Here is a 20,040-nt window from a genome sequence, read left to right as displayed (position 1 = left end):
CGTTGGACGGGACGCTCTCAGCGATAAACTATTTCCGTTCTCTCCGAAGATTTAAGCTCTAAGGAAATTAGGTGGGTCTGAACGGATCGACGTGTTCCCCGATAAATCTCGACTAATCCTCAGATGGAGAGAGAGACGACTCTCTCGCGCAATCACATCGGCTGATCATTAGCGGAAACATTTCAACGTCACTTCGATCCGCACATGCCTGAGGGATGCGTTTAAAATTGAATTACGCGAGAGAAAAGTAAACGTTACACATATTTATACAATGTTCGATAAAATCGAGCGGAAATCTGATCGGTGACATTGCCATGGGCCTCGGTTTGGTTGTTTTTGAAAATATCAATTTGCATAATGAACACGGTAATTATCGATGCCATTTGCATTTTGTCGGCGAGAAGAAATGCGCCGGATAAACTGTTTAACCTGGTTATCGGGCGTTTGCGTCATTTATCACTGTCTGTTTTTGTTACCGTCAACGTTATTTCGTCCTAGGTCGCAGTAGTCAATCTCTGTGAATGATCGGACTCGCTCGGGCGATACAATCCAAGGAAGGCGCGATTTCTCGCTTCCACGAAACTCGAGAGTCCCCCGAAATTAATGTCGCGGCAATCTACTTGTCGTAGGTATGCAGCATGTCCAACAAAACGCAAACTCGCTATTTGCAGAATGTTCTATTTGGCGGGAGTCAGCGGACGAAACTCTCTTTCCTGCGCGCATACAAAAACCGTTGGCGAGATTTAACATAAAATTGTATAAGAACGGGGAAAAAGAGAAAAATATAGAATAAATACGTACCCTTAATCTATTTCTAAGAGTTTTACTTTTAACCATTTTTATTTCTTTGTCACTTTATTTTAAACTAGTACTCTTTCACAGATTCTTTATATTTTTTGCACAAGTTAAAAACAGCTTCGCTGAATTAATTTACCAAACGCCATTAGAGTAGATTAGTACACTCTAAATCCAAGCATATGAAAAATGTCTCATTCGTGCGTGTGATTTAGTTTTCCGTGTAAAAATAACTGTACTGCATAAAAAGATGAATTTACATATTTAAACGCGTACTTTTCGCACGTTTTGCTGTCATTTTTACGCAAAAAAATAAATCGCACACACATATGGCATGCGGCATTTCTAGATTTAGATTTGCAGTGTAACTGAATGCGTCAGTTTTTCTCCTTGTTTATTGAAGTATGCCGAAAACGCAAATGGGTCTTTCAAGTGCAATTAGCGCGTGGCATTAATTACCGTCAGCAAATTATTGTAACTGCTTTACCTAATATGAGGTGAACTTTCGTTAATGCATACAACCATAAACGTGTTCACGAGGTATTCATGCATGATTGATGATCCGTATACTTCAAACATTAGGTCTCTTTCTACATTCCATCATCTCTCCCACATCTCTCGCGTTTCCTTCGCGCCGGGTTAGGTCAAAGCAGATCCCGCGTTAGCAGATCGCATTGTGCATGTCTTCCATCGATCTTCGTTCAAGCAATAATGCGTTATGGATAATGGCTTGGGCCTCTTAGTAGGATATCTGTCGGCACATATATAATTTTTTTCACAAGATTTTATGGTGATTGACCTTTAACTATCCATGTAAGAGTAAATTCAGCATTTCCAAGTCCATACTAAATAAAAAGGAAATTATATGCAATAGGTAACTGTTAACGTATTTACTCTTGACTTAGAATCCAATTTCGCTCCAGAGTCCATTATACAATACATTTTCTCTGGGGAAAAAACTTTATAAATTCTTCTAAAAACAGTTCGAGTCTATTTTAGAAATGAGGGATGATCAATGAAATTAAATTCAATGATAAATCCTGAATAATTTATTTGATTTTAATTGTTGTATGTAAAATGTTGTTTTTGATGGATTTAAGCTCTTTTTATGTTTGAAATAATAATTCTTCTCGACCTCACGGGAATTACGATGAAATGTCCAGCGGAAGAAGGAGACGCGCATTTGTATTGTCGAATTAAACAAACAGTAGATTGTGATGCCGGAAAGTAGGTTTCCCAAGAACTGATGACATTCATTACCGCGAGTTCCTGCCGACAGTCTGCATCGGGAGCGCCCGAAGATTGTTTTAGAGATTCATGAAGCACCGCAATGTTCACCTATTTCCCAACCGCGTTGGCGGATTCCAGGCCGGTGTCCCGTTCGCGTGGGCGTAACGTAGGCGTGCGTGCGTGTGTGGGCACTGCGGAGAAGGATGAGGATGTATCCCCTTTGCCTATACGTATACACGTATACACGTGCGTGCTTCGACATTGATGGATAATCTCTCGGAGCCTTCCGTTTGTGTCTGCCCTATAAACACTGACCGTTCGAAATCTACCCTCTACAACCCTTCTGTGCCCTCCATTTAGTATCTCTGTTGAGTAATTCGATGGGTGACCGTTCTGGCGGAGAAAAATCGCGTTGCAAAATGGAGGGAGAGGCGTCGCGCGCGAGCGGAGGAGGCTTTTTCGAGGGGTCGCGAAAATCAACGAGCGAGAACGCAAATAACGCTCGGGGTAAAATATTGCCGGCGAAGTAATTAAGCTTTACGGTTTGTAAAATAATATTACGCGCGAGGTGATCCTAAAAAAATCTCATTAACGGCGGTAGATACTTTACCCGTTTAATCGAACATGTTTAATTCCGCAGCGTCAGCTTTGACAGTGAAGCATCTTGATGAGCGGAGCAAGCTCCGCCGAGTCTTTAGATACACCTCTCGCGAAGGAGAAAAAAAATGTAAGAGCCGCGGAGAAAATGTAGACTCGATTCCGCTTTTGCGGTCCACGATTTACGGTACGAGCTGCCTGGCGGATCAGAGCCGGCGTTATTGGCGCGAACATTTTAAAAAGGAGGGCTGATACTGACGCGTCTATTTCCACTTGAGAGAGCGGAAGAGAAATATGTTCTACCTGGTTCTTACTTGCAGCGAGAGCTAGATATTAGCATAATCTGATATTAGCATAATCAAACACGGTTTAAAGCTAAAATTTGTAACCTCAAAGTTGCATTTTTTTTTTGTTTCAGCATCGAGCTCCGATAAATCACACATAGCGCTCGATTTTTTGAACTAAAATTCTGGATGTATTTAAAATCCAGAGTATAAATCTGACACTTTTCGTAAAGTACATTCGCAGGAGGTATAATTTTCATTTATCTTGTATCTTTTTAGTACAAAAAAATGATATCTTTTTTACATACAGAATTACAATATTGCTTTTCAAAGCGAAACGTGAATAGTGATATATATGTATAATATGATCTGCATATTTTTATGACCGCTGGTTAGACCATAGCTCTAACATTATTAAAATTTAGGACGACCGCGGGATATCGAGAAATCACCGTGCAAAACGTATGTGTCACACGCGCGACTCAACATGCAAGGCTAACGCGCGACGATAATACTAAAGCGTCGGTTTTCACGTGGCTGGAATTTCATTTTATAAGAGAGAACGTGGAAATAACTGAAATTCCACGACTTCACGCTATTCGCATAACTTTTCACTACAGTAGGCGCGACGATTTGCACGAAGATGCACATCTCATTGTAACAAACGCATTGATTGCGTCCTACATACTGCATCGAGTGGGATGGGGGACAATTTGTCGCAATTTATCGTTAAAAAATTGGTGCTTTTTAAGTCCTCGGTTGTTAAGCGAGAAGTGTGCAAAATTGTTACGTTTGATTCTTTCTCTTTGTTACGGATTTGAAAGCTTTGTTACGGATGTTTTTCACTTGCAACTGCTGGTTGCATCGGTCGGCCGAACAAAGTTTTGCAGGACTTAACTCTAGTTGCATTAGCTATGCTACTAGCCGTACGTAGACACAAATTCTGAAATCGATTTGCCAGCGTTTGTACCTTTAATGGCAATCCTCTGTTTCGCGGGTGAAATACGTGAAGCCTTGAATCGAGAAAAAAGCGCTAGGGAGGAAGAGTGACGTAATACGTAGTGCACCAACTCTTGGGAGACCCAGTGCTCTTTTTATCAATGAAAAATTGGCATTGATTGACGTTTGTATTAAATAAAATTATTAAATAACAATAAATGCTATAATTTTACAACTGATTAATTAATAAAAAATTTATATAGATATAAATAAGAAAAGAAAATATATTTTTTCCCTTAGATTGAATTTTACATTTAGAATTTTATAATTTTTACGATTAAATTTTGTACGTTTTTACTATTAAATTTCTTGGGATTGAGATAAGAGTCGATGATATTAAAAGTATGAAATATCCAAGTTCCATTTTTATTTCGATTATGATGACTCATCGTGATTGTTAATAGTGAGATTAGGAAACTTTTGCCGTTTCTAAAAGACGAGGAAGATGAAATGCTGTTTACTCAAGAATGCCCGGGAAAGTAAAGATCTTCTGTACGGAAAACAATGTTGAAACGAGAAGTGTTCGGAAAGCGAATTAGTGTGTTGGCAGTTACTAAATTATATCAGTTAGTTGATTAAATCAACCGTCACCGCAAATCGATTTGGCCACCAACGGTAATATGGTAAATATAATTATCGTCTAGATGCGAAGCGTCAAGGAAAAAGGAGTGCGGAAAAGAAGTTGAAGCACAAGACATAAAAATGTCACCTAATTGATGACGCCGGAAGGTGCGACCTGGAAAGGGGGTAAATATTTAATTGCGAGGTTGCTGAGCGGTGGCAAATGACGCTACAAGGATGGCAGATCATTAGGAGTTACATCTCGCTTTAAGAGCGTACTCTATCGACACTCAAGTCGACTTCTTTGAGAAAAGTCGGAGAACCGGTCCGGGAAAAACGTACCACTGTAAAATATGCCGCGTACATTTACATACATCTCCCATTTTTCGCGACGCTACCAGCCTTTCCGTTCCATTTGCCAATCTAAGCGTATGCCTTATGAATGAATTGAGACGTTTGCAAGGCCATGATGATAAGATTCTTCAAACGCCACAAATCTTTACCAAAGAGCTCATTCAAAGAGCTTTTTGTCAAAGATGAAATTATAAGATTTTTTACAACGTTACAGACACTTTTTTTTTTATTGCAAGCTGCATTCTAATTTCAATTACTGTGAACTTAAGAGCAATAGAAACTTAGATTATTGTGTAATTCTTGTTGTGATTTGACAAATTACGACAATTTTAGAACGCGGCTCGTGCAGTTGCTCAAGGATGCGTAACATTTGTGTCGAAAGCTGAAGCTTTTTGTGTTGAACTATGTTTCTTACATTCTTAATGTAAGACACAAATTATATTTTTACATCCCAGATGTAACTGGGAATTTTCTTGAATGGTTCATGAAAATGTAGAATATTATTCGTCAGCGTGAATATTCACTAGCAAATTGTGAAAGAGGAGTTAACGCAAAAGGCGTTTCGAAGTGTACGTGTGAACATCCTGGCTTTGACTGCAGGGGAGTGGAGGTGGCGGCAAGACGTAATTAATGATCGCGATGGAAGTCGCTAACCATCGAAGGGCGGCGGAGAGAACGTGGTAGACGAGCAGGCATTTCCCACGCGCGCAAGATGAGTTTGGAGGAGGGAATCACGGAATCTCGCGCTCGCGCGCCGGATGATCGAGTTATGAACGTAGCGAACCGATGATGCTGTTATCGTGATATAATGTACCATCTCTCCTCATAAAGTCATTATCCTAAATTGTACGTTGCAGTGGTGGAGAATATACGGCGGAATATGTTAACGGCGTTGTTAAGGGAGTTTCCGCCGACGTGTAACACGAACTGATTACAAGCAAACAGACGCACAGTGGAAAATAATGAAAGTGGTAATGCAAGATGATCTTTCATCTCTACGATCTTTTATCTCTGCCTTGTTTATTCATGCCAGGGAAATTTGTCAGAATCATGACGGCGATTTTATGACAGACGACATTTTATGTCGCAGTAATAATCTTCCAAAATTATTTTCGAAGAATTCTTCCGTGAAGAAGTGGAGCAACTTCTGTGTTTACGCCGCAGAAGTCAGAAAAAGAAAGAATAGAAAGTAATCTGCTTACGTTATATTAGTACTGTATTGTGGTTTCTTCTTATTGTTAATATCAAAACCAGTGAGTGAATTAATTTCTCATTATAAAAAATAACGCGATTATGTATTATGAATCATGTAAAATAATTAGAGAGTGTAAAGGACTTAATGATTATTTCACAAGTGTAGAGGGATAATGAAGAATGGAATATAGCAAAATATAAGTGCTTAGCTTTGGTATTTTTTGGTATTCTTAGATTGATATTTTATACATCCCACCTGCTAAGGATACATGGCAAAAGTGCAAGGGCTTTTAAAGTTTTTTTTTAATAGAAATATATATTTTAGAAAATATATATTATATTTTATATTTCTAATTCTTTTAATAATATTAGATGGTACAAAGCTATTATTGGAATAGTTTCCTTTTTTTGTTAGTGAATAACTTGATAAAATGAGTTTTCGGTAGGTGCATATATACCGAAGTTACCATAGTCATCATGAAAAAGTTTTTTAAAACATTTTCGCAATAAATTAATGTTATTATAAAATTAATTCCAGCCGATTTGCTCATCAATCACAGAAATAAAAATTTCCGTGTGAATAAGCGGCTAGGAAACGATCGCCAGACAATGAGTCACAATTGCTACGCGCGTACCATTTGAACATAAATTTTTTTTCGTTTAATCTTCAGTTCACGTACCTCACATTTTTCATTGATATATTATATAGCCATTATTGATTTGACTATGATGCATAGGTCTCAACTTTTATCGCTATTTTACTTGAAAAACAATTCTAGATTAATATAGATTAAGAAGAAGAGAAAGGAAAATTTAAGATTAAGAAAAAAAATTGGTTAAAAAATAAAATAAAATCCATAAGTTTTATGCAAATAAGAAAAGTTAATAAAAAAGGGTTTTTTTTTTTTCATTTTTTATTAGAGCTCATTTTAATAGTGTTTCTAAACATAGATTTAATTATTAGTGTTTCTATTTATTAAATTTACTAGTATTTCTAAAAATGTTTATATTTGATTTTATTAAAAACGATTGTATAATATTTGTTGTGCTAACCCTTAAATAAATAAATAAGCGAATTATGCTGCTGTGCTTTGTTTAATTATAAAATAGATCTCGACTGTCTTGGGTATTACAGTCTGACTAAGTGGTTTCTGAAATATGAAGACAATGTACCAAGGGACTATAAAGGGAATGAATACATCGAGGTTGGCAATCCGATACATTGCATTTTACACAATTAAATGGAATATATAATTTTTAACTGTCGTTAAAGGGTTATAAGTGATGAAAGACAAGTAATTTTTGATTAATTGACATTTGCGATGAAAAATAAGGAAACCTTTATTAAATTTTGAGTGGGCTTCGATTTGCGGTAATTTCAATAGACGGATTATATCTGTACAAAGATGTGTAAAAAAATATAAATTTCTTGTTAAATACTTGGCTTACAATTTATCAAGGAATATATTATTAAAATTAAACGCTGTATATAATCGCTTAATTAATAAATGTGAAACACCATTTCACCTGCGAGCATTTTTTCTCAAAACAATCATAATATTTTTCTTGGAATTACTATGTGCTTTTAATTTGCAAAAGACCATTTAAGTGATTCTACAGGCGGGCGTAAGCGTCGAGAATTAGAGAGGTCGTCTCTTTGTGGCTAGATAATGAGAGACAAAGATAAATGAGATAGAATGGAGGGAACTTCATATGTCGGGATTTACCGTGATCCTTGCCCTTCATCTCTCATTAAGCTATATTCGATGAATGATTTTGATACTGCTTGATATCGCTATTTTTGAATGACTTACTCAATTTGTCATAACGGTTTAAATCAATCTTTCTTCGTTCGGTTTGTCTTATTTCGGATAAAGATAAGAAATTGATACTCCAACAAAGGTTGATCTTTTCAGAGATCAACCTATATTTTTTTAAATTTTAAACTTGATAGTTGATATAGATATGATTTGAATGAGTTTGGACGGAGCTACAGCATTTATAGATATTTATCGATCAATACGAGAACTGAGCCTTCGTATATCGCGGTTACCATGAATCTATATTTTTATTCCATGTTAATCTACCGGTTTTCATGGATTAAGCTCTTTTTACGTTACAGTCCTTTGATCCCGTAAGCATTTGGTGAATTTATCTTTGCGAACGTTCGCAAGCATGCTTAGTATGTTTTTCCTTTGATTCTAGGAATGCAGTTTTTTTACATTTGCGGTATTGAAACTCCGTCTAGAATTTCAATAAAAATTCTAGTTGTTGATAAATTAATGATTGTGATAATTAAAAGTAATAATAATTTTAAAAAATGATTGACGATGTTAAACATTGTTTTTTTTTCTTTATTAAGCACTTTTTTGCGAATTTTTTGTAACATTGATTACATTTATCTAAATTTTTTCTTAAATTTATTATTTTATCTACATCGGGATCGTGTCAAAGTTATAAATACATCTCCATAAATCTACGGTTTAATTTTTTTATATTAATAGACAAGACAATTTTTGCTGGAAGAATAATGAGTTGCGCAGCGTTCGCAATAGAACTTAATTAAAACGGACTCGATTAATCATAATTAAAATTTCGATTTGCGGTAAAATTATCGCACGAGTACAGAGAGCAAGGAAGCAGTTTTCAAGCTGGACGAGATTTAAGTGCGCGTCTTTGACAGACGGTTGAAAACATTTGGACCGACGATGCGACCGCTTTCACCGAATTCTCTATTAACGTGGCTGAAGATATTTGAAAGACATGCGGTTAACGCACGGATTCATAAGTGACCTTGTTTGTTGCGCGTAGATGAACTTTTCGCCAAAGGCATCGTGTGTCGCCGACATTATTAAAGCTCCTGTACACTTTCCGCTGACAAAGGAGCCACCAGCCGGTATTTCGGGTTTCTCTTTTACAAAGTATATTGCGAGGATTCGGATAGAGCGGTGCTTTAAAGGGCTGCGACGATGGCAAGGGTGACTCTTGCTGTCGACTAGTTGAAGCTAAACGTTACGAAGGCGATTACACGATGCGACGGAAATGATTCTCGACGGTGGTGGAACCACCACCACCACTATCGCCATCGTGCATTTAAAACTTTTACAGCCGTGTGGATTTACGCGATAATTCCGAGCTTCCGGTAACTCTGACGCGAGCTTATTTCGAGAACGTGCGGTTGAATCATTTCGCGTGGATGATTTCCGAGGTGCATATGGAAAATTACAGAGAACGGGAAAATGCAACGTTATTGTTATCGTAAGTTTCTTACTTTGAAAACACTTTAGAATTATTAATAAAATTTATAACGTGACCTCGCGATAATATTGATAATAAATATTTAGTAATGTTTGATAACAATTCAGTAACTTTTGAATTGGTCCCTATATTAATATAATTACTAAATATTATTAAATATTTGGTTACATTAATCAAACGTTTAATTAAAATTATTTCACCACAGCGTGATTATATTACAGTTTTTAATGTGCAATTGGTAAAACTTTGAAAGCAGTAATTTCACTATTCTGATATTGATATTAATAATAATTACGATTTTTTTCTTTTTTCCTTTTCCTCCTTCACGATTTTCCGAGTATTTTATCACACTACATATGAAGCGGGGTACTCGCAAGGTTTTCGGAGAAGTTTGCGGGATTTTGGAGGAGAGCCTGCTCTCACATAGTATGTTCAAAATCCACGTGCAGGATGAAGTTTCAGTTTTCAGGGCACACGCAAGGACGAATTCTTGGCATTCGGGATACGGCGATGGTCCTGCGGTGCCGGTGGATGCACCGCTTATTATACGGGCGCTCGTGAGTCATGCTATGCGGCATCGCAATCGCGTGCAGGATACCTCACAGCGAACTCCGGGGTGAGAGCTGGGAGGGTCCGAATTGCCGACATTGTAAACACGCCTGTTAAGCCGCGCGTATGTATGTGAGTCAAGAATGAGAGCCTGGCGCAACGTTTGAGCGCGGCTTGACGCGTTTAATCTCGCGCGATGTCGAGAGAAGGGGACGCTGATGGATATTTCGATATCGAAGATATATCGTTACTTTGCTTTACTATCCATACTTCACTGCCTCCATTAGTTAAGCCTGATGTCCGGTACTGCCGAGCAAAAAGCTCGTAAACTCGTACCGAAACTCTGTAATTTACTGTTTCACAAATTTTTACCCCCATTTTGTTTCCCCCGCTTATCATCGATATTAACGTTCTGTACAGACGTTGCTTTTAGATACCTTTCTGCACATGATTATAGGTCATTCACGTTTGAGTTAATTGTTGTTACTTTTACAAGTATAAAAAAATATATTCAGTGATTATGAATATTTTAACATCTCTAGAAAATATTTGTATAATTGTTAATTTAAAAAAGGTATATAAATGTTATAACCAAATATAGCCGACAAAAAATATTTTCACATAAAAATTTATAACTTTGAAGCAAAAGTGACTTAAAGAAAAAGTGTCGGCTGTTCAACAAGTCGAGCTAATTCAATGAACTCGAAAATGACATTTTAATATGCACGAATGGATATGAATTGACGAAATGAAAATACGTTAATGATGTCTTTCACATTTTAACCCAAAATAATCGCTTAAATTTAATTTCTTTTGTGAAATTTCTTCATAAACAAGAATTAATCGACAATAAATAAAAAATAAAAATTCACAGGTATATATAAAACAAGCAAGTCTTTACATGAATTATTTGTAACCCAAGGCAGTTTTCTAAAACGTTCAGAGTAAAGAACAAGACACGAACCGAGGTCGGCAATGCATCAAAGCTTGTTTCCTAAATTGCTAATCTTTTTTTTACGGAGAAGATAGACCGCTATTTAGACAAGTGCTTTTGGTATTTAAAACAAAATAAATGCGCTAGATTATTTTTGTCGAATTGCATTCACAGAATACGGAATGTAACGCTACAACGTTTCTTGATGCTTTTGCAATCAGAGTACCAATTACTGTTAAATTTAATTACTGTTTAATTTATTTCTCAAGAGAAAATGTACTACCGTCCATTTCCATCACCAATGTAGAATTCCGTCTTGGTTTATTCTTTATCTGTTTCTAATTCCTAGAAAAAGACGAGGAGTGTAAATTAAATTATTCATAGGTTAAAAGGTTCAAAGGTGAATCTACGTCGATGAAAATGGACATAAGCCACGTCGATATTTTCAAGATGTTTCAAACGTCTTTCGCTATTTGACATTAGATTGCGGAGGCTTTGACACACGTTCCCTTCTTGAGTTTTTCAAAAGACTTCTAAGGAAGGTACTTCTTGAGATCGCGCGAATTTCCGAGAGCTAATCGAAAGAGAGCTGCTTTTTGAGATTCTACTTCTTTGTGGTGGCGCCAGAGTGGTATCTTATCGGATTACGATGCTTAAAAGCAGATTCAAGATTGGTATATTTCTGATTTCCTGCAGGAGGAGTAATCGTTAAAAAGAAAAAAGAAAAGAAAAAGTAAAAAAAAAGTTCCTCTGTATAGATATCTCATTAAAAATAATACCGTAAAGTTTAATATTTATGTGGAAAAGTTGTATAATCCACAAGAGTAACCTTACGGCAAAACCAATTGGCGTATAACAGTGGCTTTGCTCGATGATGCGATTAATACTGCGACAGCGTCGTCGATTATTCAATTAGCAACGTCTCTTTGACGACGACGCTTCTCCTCCTTCTCTCTCTCTCTCTCTCTCTCTCTCTCTCTCTCTCTCTCTCTCTCTCTCTCTCTCTCTCTCTCTCTCTCTCTCTCGCGACACGGTTTCTGATTATTGAATATTTAACGTTGACGCCTGTTCCGACATTTGACTTGCTCAGAGAGCGTTGTAATCGTCACGATACATATGGTTTAACAGCCTACCGACCTCTCGGCCTTTGTCCTTTGTCCAGATTTGATATTATCGATCACCCCCTCAGGAATGCATCGTCCGTGCAATGTTCTATTTTGGATACCGTTTGCAGTTTCCCGGGCGCCGTTAGAGAACATTTAAACATTCGCGGGGAGCAAATCGTCTCTTTTCAATTGGATTTTCTCACGCAATTCTATTCCATTCATGTGTGCGCTTTTCTAAACATATTACATTACAAGAGAGAAATGTTCTAAATATATTATTTCATATCACGAGAAATGTTTGTCTTGCGTCGCGCTATCTTCATTTTGCTCGCAGCAACGTAATTTTCGTGGTGACGTGCACCCCGAAAGTGTGTTAATCCCGCTCGGTGATAAATTTACTCATCGCCACGGGGCATACGTGAATGAATCGACACACACAGAGAGAGAGAGAGAGGGGGGGGAGGGGGAGAGAGTGAGAGAGAGAGAGAGCAGCGATATTGTGCCAGATGCATTGCGAATTTCTCCGGAGCACGAAAATAAAAGGAGCCCAGCACGAGACGTTAATGAATTTGGTTAACGAGCGCATTGCGGGGGTGCGCAATCGCGCTATTATATTAATACGCGCGATTGCCGGCGTGGGTTTTTTGGGTTTAATAAAAATCTCGGCTGCCGCGTGACAAAAGAGCGAGAAATGGAATTGAACGGAATTTACGTGTGCACCATGATTTATTCGCAAAAGCAAACACACACGGGCATACGTAAAATGCAGCTCCGTGCACTTTCCGACTGTTCCGGCGATAATTCAATAAATTCGCACGTGTATTATTAATTGCGCGATAAGGTATATAATTACACGTAATGATGAAATATAACGGACACTCGTGATTAATGTTTGCCGCCCGGACGTCGAATTGCATATTGCGTTTTATTTTATTTAAAAAATTTACATATGTCCGCTTTGTATTTTGTTATTATATATACAAATGTATAACAAATGTTAAATTGTCACAACAAATGATCACATAATGCAAATAATACACAATAGGAATAACGGGAGATAGAACCAACGGTTTAATTGGATAAATGAACCCTTGTTGTTTTCCCTCCTCTGGAGGAAGGAAGAGAAGAGGGGAAGGAAGAGGCTTTGCCTAAGTCTTCGATGGATCATCAATCACGTAACTCGATCACCGAGGATTTTTGGCGCCACAGGGTAGATGAGACGGACGGATACGATTTTTATAGCGGATCCCGTCACACGGAAGGCATTTTTTCCGACGGCCATTGATGCGTGAAATAAATCGGATATAGAAGAAGATATACCGTAAGAGAGAACTGCCTCGTCAGGCCATGACACTGTCTCTCGCTTCAGCCCTTGGGGCGTTCTTAAACGCGAAGAAGCAATGACGCAGGAGAGAGAGAGGGTTGATGTAATCGAGCGTGTATTATCTGTAATGTCGTTGGCGACATTGACGGAAATGTTCAAGAAGGCGTCAATGTATTTAGCGGAAATGTTTTTACGCGTAATGTTTCTTTAGTGTTTCCGTGAGAGATACGAATTTTTGTCCTTTGTAGATTATTTTATCACTGCCATTAGGTGAGAAGTGCAGATGGCAATTTGCAATATTTTTGTTGAAACAATTTTAGGAATTGAATATTTGAAATGATAGGCGATATTGACTTTTATTAATTATTGATAATAAATTCTGAAAAAAAAAATTGTGCTTTTTATGAATTTCAAAATTTGTAATAATTTCAAGTAATAATAATAATAATAATAATATACTGAGAAAAAATGTATATTTGTGACTATAATTGCATAGTAAAGTAATTATAGCTAGGAATACCATTTTTATAGTAATTATAATATTTTTAATAATAACCATATATAGTGTTACTTATACGGTACAATATGATTTTTATAGTACAACTTATTATAATAAAATTTCCATTTTTATTATGGCGGCCATATAAATTGCATAGATCAATATTATGATTATAAAGCCTTTAATCTTTATAGGGCCGAGATGTCCCATGTACATGAGCCACTAAACTAGATGATATCTTTATTTTAAAATCCCAGCATTTTTTAACTTTTATTTAAAAATTTCGAGTTTTTTCCATGTAAAATTTATAACTTACATGTAGTTTTTAAGCTTGTTGCTTATATGAACCTCCCTCGATCTAGTACAGTATGACAGATATTGGAAATTTTTCGAATTTAAACTTCGGCCTTTCTGAGGATTTTTGATGTTGATTACGATTTCGATAATTTGTGATCAGCGACATTAAAAACCTTTAGGAACATTAGAAGTCAAATTTTGAAAATTTCCATATCGTATCGATCCGGGATGGCTTATATGTAAATCAGCAGCAAACTTGGAAATTGTGTGAAAGATGATGTAGTGGTATATATGTATAAATTTTACCGAAAAAAAATCAAAATTTTTAGCGAAAAATGTCGACCCTCTAAAGGTTAACATAATTTAAGTAAAGTATAATTTATATTGCTGAATAACTATATAAATAATGTTGGGTCCAAAAATGACTATAAATTATAGTGATATTATGGTTACTGCAACTATTTTTTTCTCTCGATGTAATACTGACATTCACAAATTTTTTTCTTAAATTGCCAAGAATGTAATAATGTAGAATTTTGCATCAACAAACATTGATAATTATTTTTTATTTATAGCAAAATTTTACATCAAATGCAAGATTTCAAAACAATTCTTTAGGATATTAAACTGGTAGTTAACGCGATGTCATTAAAATTAATTTTACTCATCTTTATTTATTTGCATTATTGATATTTCTTTGAGTTATGAGATACCATTGATCACGATAAAGTTTCGATTTCAGTGTTTCGTATCCGAAACATGCTAAGCTGCGTCGTATGTAGTGAAAGCTCATGACAAACTCGACCAATATTTTCTGAAAAGCCTGCGGGATTTGTGGCTGGATCATCTTCGGCTGCTTTATGCTCTCGAAAGCAGAAAAGACCGCGTAAGTCCCGAGTTGGGAATATGAAAGGGGAACGAATAGTAAGGCGACGATCATATTTTACATGTATTTTCAACGCTGAATATTTCGGAAAAAAATAAAAGTGACCTTTGTGAAAGAAACCACAAAAAATGAAAAGCAATACATATAAATCAATTTCTTCATCAGATATTTGCAGAAAAACAATTTTTTTCTCAATATAGATAGAACATGATTTATATAGAATATTTATTATTATAATAAAAATATAGTAAACTGATAAAAATAATACGAATTTTTTAAAGTAAATAAAAATTATCTAATTTTTGTTATATACAATTAGTATGAATGCCTTCTTCTTGGTTGTAGTGTTGATTTTATACACATGTTCGCATACTCCGGTATGGTCTAGTGGCTAGGATACCTGGCTTTCACCCAGGAGGCTCGGGTTCGATTCCCGGTACCGGAATTTTTTTTTCTTTTAAAAATTTATTTTGTTTTTGGTTTTTTTTTTCAAATTGATAATTACTCCATTCGATAACAAGCGTGTATAATTATTATTTGCTAAATGTAAATAATACACGAAAAGAACATTTTTTTAAATGCAAAAATTGAAAGTATACGTATAGTGAATACATATTTTTGTTTTTATAAATATTAAATATTAATGATATATTGATATAATAACAATATTTCAGCAATGATCTTTTTACTTTTATTCTATTTGTATTAGTACCCTTTTTTTTCTTCAAAAAATTATGTATCACAGGATTATGTAGAAATATTTTATCATGAACAGAGGTTGGATTATATGTAATATGTAACTTTTTAAGACTTACTTGACAAAAAAAGATCCTGGAGGGCCTGGGCTGCCTGACAGAGGAGAGCCCACGTTTCTGCAGCAGCGAGAGCAGATGTGCCTCGCAGAGCAAGGACATCCCCTGCCACTACTGCGAGTCCTGGGTCCCCGGTCACATCCGTAGGCATTCTATAAACACCAAAATAATATTTTTAGTATTTTATAATTATACGACGAAAAAGCACTTATATTTCTACGTGAAAATTTTTTTAATGAATAATTAACGATAAGTTTTGTAAAAGTATGAAGTAAAGACGAGCGTCAGGCGTATCGTGAGATAGAGATTTCGAACATCAGAAAAATTCTTGTTTTGCCTTGTAGGATGAACATGTACAGAATCCGGGAAACAACATGATGGCAACGTGTTCTGTACTCCGTATCACGAATAAACAAATGCAAACAAGCCAGGGCGTGTATATTGATGGTATCGGGCTTGTTGCTTGTTCAGTTCCGTTTATCCGATGTGTCGCCGTGACTTGACGTACCAGCGAATGAAGAATTATTTTGTAAAGATTATTCAGGCTCTCTCCCAAGAGAGAGAGAGGGAGAGAGGGATCATCGCGCGAACGTGTAAATATATAATATGGAGAAACATATTTCACCGTGAGATGAAAATTTATCATAAAGTCTTGCTTATATCAAAATAACATTATACATACGTAAGCTATTTGCTATTGCAATACAGCTAATGTTAATATAATTTTAGAGAATTTGATTTATATTTATATTAAATAGTAAATATGCTTTTTATATAATTTTATTTTTTACATATCGTATTCTTTTATCAACAAGCTATTTCCAAAATTATCTCGAGAAAAATATTATTAGAAAATTCTTGTACAACTTTTATTGCATCTCAAAGGATTCTAAGATTGTAAAGATGTAAAAGAAGCAGATTGTAATATTTCATTTTAAATTATATTTCGTCGGTTATAATTTTTTTATTTTCTCGCGAAATCTTTTTCTCATTGTTGAAATATAAGAAGGGAGCATCGAAATATGCGCGGATTTATTGGTCGAAGTGAAAATCCCCGAGTTTTCCCGCAGATTTATTTTTCATCAAACACGCGATGGCACGACGGCTCGACGACGCGGTTTCTTCTCTGCCTCTCTCTCTCTCTGTGTGTGTGTGTGCGTGTCTGCATACAAATCTAGCAACCATGCGAATCGTCGACGTCATATGCACATCTCGAGGAACAATCAACAGATATATCGTCGTCAGAGAAAACAATAGACGTCAGAGTCCCATTTTCAGCAGCGTTCTCCTGCGCGACTGCTCTTTCAAGCAACGCGGGCTATCGTTATCTGCCTTTCTCTGTTTTCCACACTGATTTCTATTCGACCACATTACGGGAAAAGGGACCTATCTCGTACATGTTTGCGCGACACGTAGGTTGTGTTTGGATTGTATTAGAATTTAATCCGTCACCTAATTATTACGTCGAGCTGTTTAACATGAAAGGCAAATACATTTAGCAAATATGATCAAATTCAAATCTCATGAAAATTACGGAGGACTTTGAATTTTCAGCGATAATTTTAAAATATTGCTTCTATCTGCTTTATGAATTTAATTATTTTATTATAATAAAATAATTTCATTAATTATTGTCATTGAATCGAAAAAACTATATATACTATAATAAAAATATAGATTATTATAATAAAATAATTATATATATGTTATATGTATGAATATATATATATATATATATATATATATATATATATATATATACATATATGTTTAATTTATATCTGACTTTCTCGAGAATAATGATTAGCTTCGACTACCGTATACTTTCTCTAATAAAATAAACGTTCGAGTATTATATGAGAAGTTCGATGGTCGGTAAGCGCACGCATGAAAGTTTTAGATTATTGGGTTTCTCGCGAAACTAGATTTCAGATAATACAGAGCCGTTCGATCCCGCGGGCTTGTTTCGCTCTTCTGCTTTCTCGCACTTCTAACTTATTGTTAGTCAGCTGCGATTGTCCTCCCTATTATGCGACAATCACGGTCGCAGGATTTCCGCCCGAGCGAAAAGGCTTCTCGTCATTTATTTCTTTTTATGTCGACACAATACAGCTGCGGTAACTTTTGATAAAGAGATCTCGATTGTATAAACAAACTAAGTAATAACGAAACAAAGTTGCTATAAGTTGAGGGATTTTTCCCTCAAATTTGAACTTTGTTATTATTTCAAAAGGATTTTTTAGGATGATAAAAAGCGTACGGGAATTTTTGAAGGTAGAAAATAAAAGACTAGTAAGATTTTTATTTTCTTAAAAAATCACCGTGATAATAACAATTAAGAAAATCGCAAATTGAAAGGAAAAATCCCTGATAAATCCATGACAACTCTGATAATACTGTTCAAATATACAAAAAATTGTTTTCTAGAAATCTAGGAGATACTCTAAAAATAAAAGAAAAATTCAAAAATTAAGGTTAAAATTAAATTTAAACTTTTCTTTTTATTCTTAGAATGTTTTCTTGTTTTCTAGAATACAATTTTTTAGTGTACTAATTGCCAATGTAATACTTTACTTCCGCGTGACATAGAAAAAAGTATACCTTTGAAGTAAAATTTTGTTTTGTCTTTTGACTCGCAGTTCTATTAGGTAAACTGTTCTCAACTTGTTCGTTTAGTATGACTTTAATTGTGATTAGTTCCATTGCGCGACGGCTGTCAATTTACAGCGCGTTCTATCGACTTTATTCGATCGAGCGTGATCGTTCGTACCGTACCGACGTGTATTACGAAGTTATCGCCAGCAGAAATTTCCCATTCGACATACGCGCTATGTCACACATGCTGTTTAACCACGCACGAACTTTATTCTCCGAACAAAGTTATAAATCAAACATAATCTCTGAGGTATAATTTTCCTGTACTAATTAGGCAGTAATTCGGGAGATGCAGTAATTCTGGTCTCAATTGTAATCGCGGTTATTTACAGCATCAATAAACACCTTGATTAACCTTCCGCTCCAGATGGTTTATTCTGCGAGATTGAGATCTGTCTCGTGTGTATTGAAATTGGCTTACGTGCAACTTGTGCATTATCTTCCGATCGTTTTTAATCAATGAACCGTCGTGAAATATAGTGACTCGCGCGATGATGGATATTCAGGTTCGTGCATCCTGCAGTTCAAAGTGTTAGATTGAATTGCGATAGGATTTATTGCGGATATTGCCTCGCGTATTTCGTTATATCATCAATCATATTTTCATCTTTATAATTTTACTAGAGTTTCTTTAAAATTGTTATTATACCGCTGATGATATTTATCGTTTTTAATTTTTTTAAAATTTGATTCTTAATTCTATTTTTTATTATATTTCTCATTTGCAAATAAATATTGAAAATTAGATTGTAGCTTGATGTTTTGTGTAAATATCTATTACAATGCTCAAGCTTCTATTAATAATAAATTAATTTGTTTTATAAAACATACTGCAAAAAGTATGATTGCGGTAATCGGTTGTCTAAATTGTACATGTAAGTTTCCTAAATTGTAGCACTTTAAAAAATATTAAATGGCCGAATTAAAATAATTAAGAGATAAAAAAAATTATTTGATTAATAATTTATTGAAAAAGAACTTAAATATTTAATAATTAATAATAACAATAAAAGGGTAAAGATATCGGAATAAAACTAGCTCGAACTTATTTTTGCAATTAAAATATTTTTATTTGTATCAATTTTTGGTTTTACGATTATCAATTTTATATTATTTATTGTAATGAAATTTGTGATGATGATGATTTAGGAAACTTGTTTTTAGATTTTATATAAAAATATCGATTTAATCTTGATAATAATTGCAAATATGTATATATAATGAATGTAATGTATTTCACAATAAATCTTCTTTTATGAAAATATCAAAATTTGATATAAAATTGAACGGTTACATTGTTATCTACATAATACATAAATAGATTAAAAATCAATATCAGTTTATTTTAAAGTATTGTTAGTACGCACAAAATATGTAATCAGTTACGTTTTTGTCTATATTATATACTTATTTCTTATTAATTTTATATTGTTGTCACTAAATATTGTTTATATTAAGTAAAAATATTAAAGAGATACGATTTAGACGATTGACCATTCAGTAACTTTCCTCTTCCGTGTTTTATACAGGGGGAAAAAAAGAAAATCAAATATATACGGTGTACTTTTTTCGATTAAAATGATTCAAAACCTTGTGCTTTTTCCATTCTTAATCCGTGTCAACACTCGCCGAAAAGTTAGAGCTCCATCTAGTTTTGAAACTTTCGTTCTTCATTAATATTGCTGTTTGTGACTCTCTGCAGTGTC

General features: G+C 35.0%; 1 protein-coding gene and 1 non-coding gene across 4 annotated transcripts in view; one reads left to right on the top strand and one right to left on the bottom strand.

Moving 5' to 3' along the window:
- LOC105834222 overlaps positions 1-20,040 on the bottom strand; it is a 94,865-nt gene that overhangs the window by 29,392 nt on the left and 45,433 nt on the right. For all 3 annotated transcript variants that reach the window (XM_036287195.1, XM_036287196.1, XM_012676538.3), the window contains one exon: positions 15,683-15,831. In XM_036287195.1, coding sequence (XP_036143088.1) covers positions 15,683-15,830 — 148 coding nt within the window. In that variant the 5' untranslated portion in view covers position 15,831. The remainder of the gene's footprint in view (positions 1-15,682; positions 15,832-20,040) is intronic.
- On the top strand, positions 15,241-15,312 carry Trnae-uuc. The gene has a single exon. It is a non-coding gene; the product is annotated as a tRNA-Glu (tRNA).

The sequence above is a fragment of the Monomorium pharaonis genome, chromosome 5, assembly GCF_013373865.1.
Source record: "Monomorium pharaonis isolate MP-MQ-018 chromosome 5, ASM1337386v2, whole genome shotgun sequence".
NCBI lineage: Eukaryota > Metazoa > Arthropoda > Insecta > Hymenoptera > Formicidae > Monomorium > Monomorium pharaonis.
Note: the sequence above shows the minus strand (reverse complement) of the source record. Positions and strands in the feature narration are given on the sequence as shown.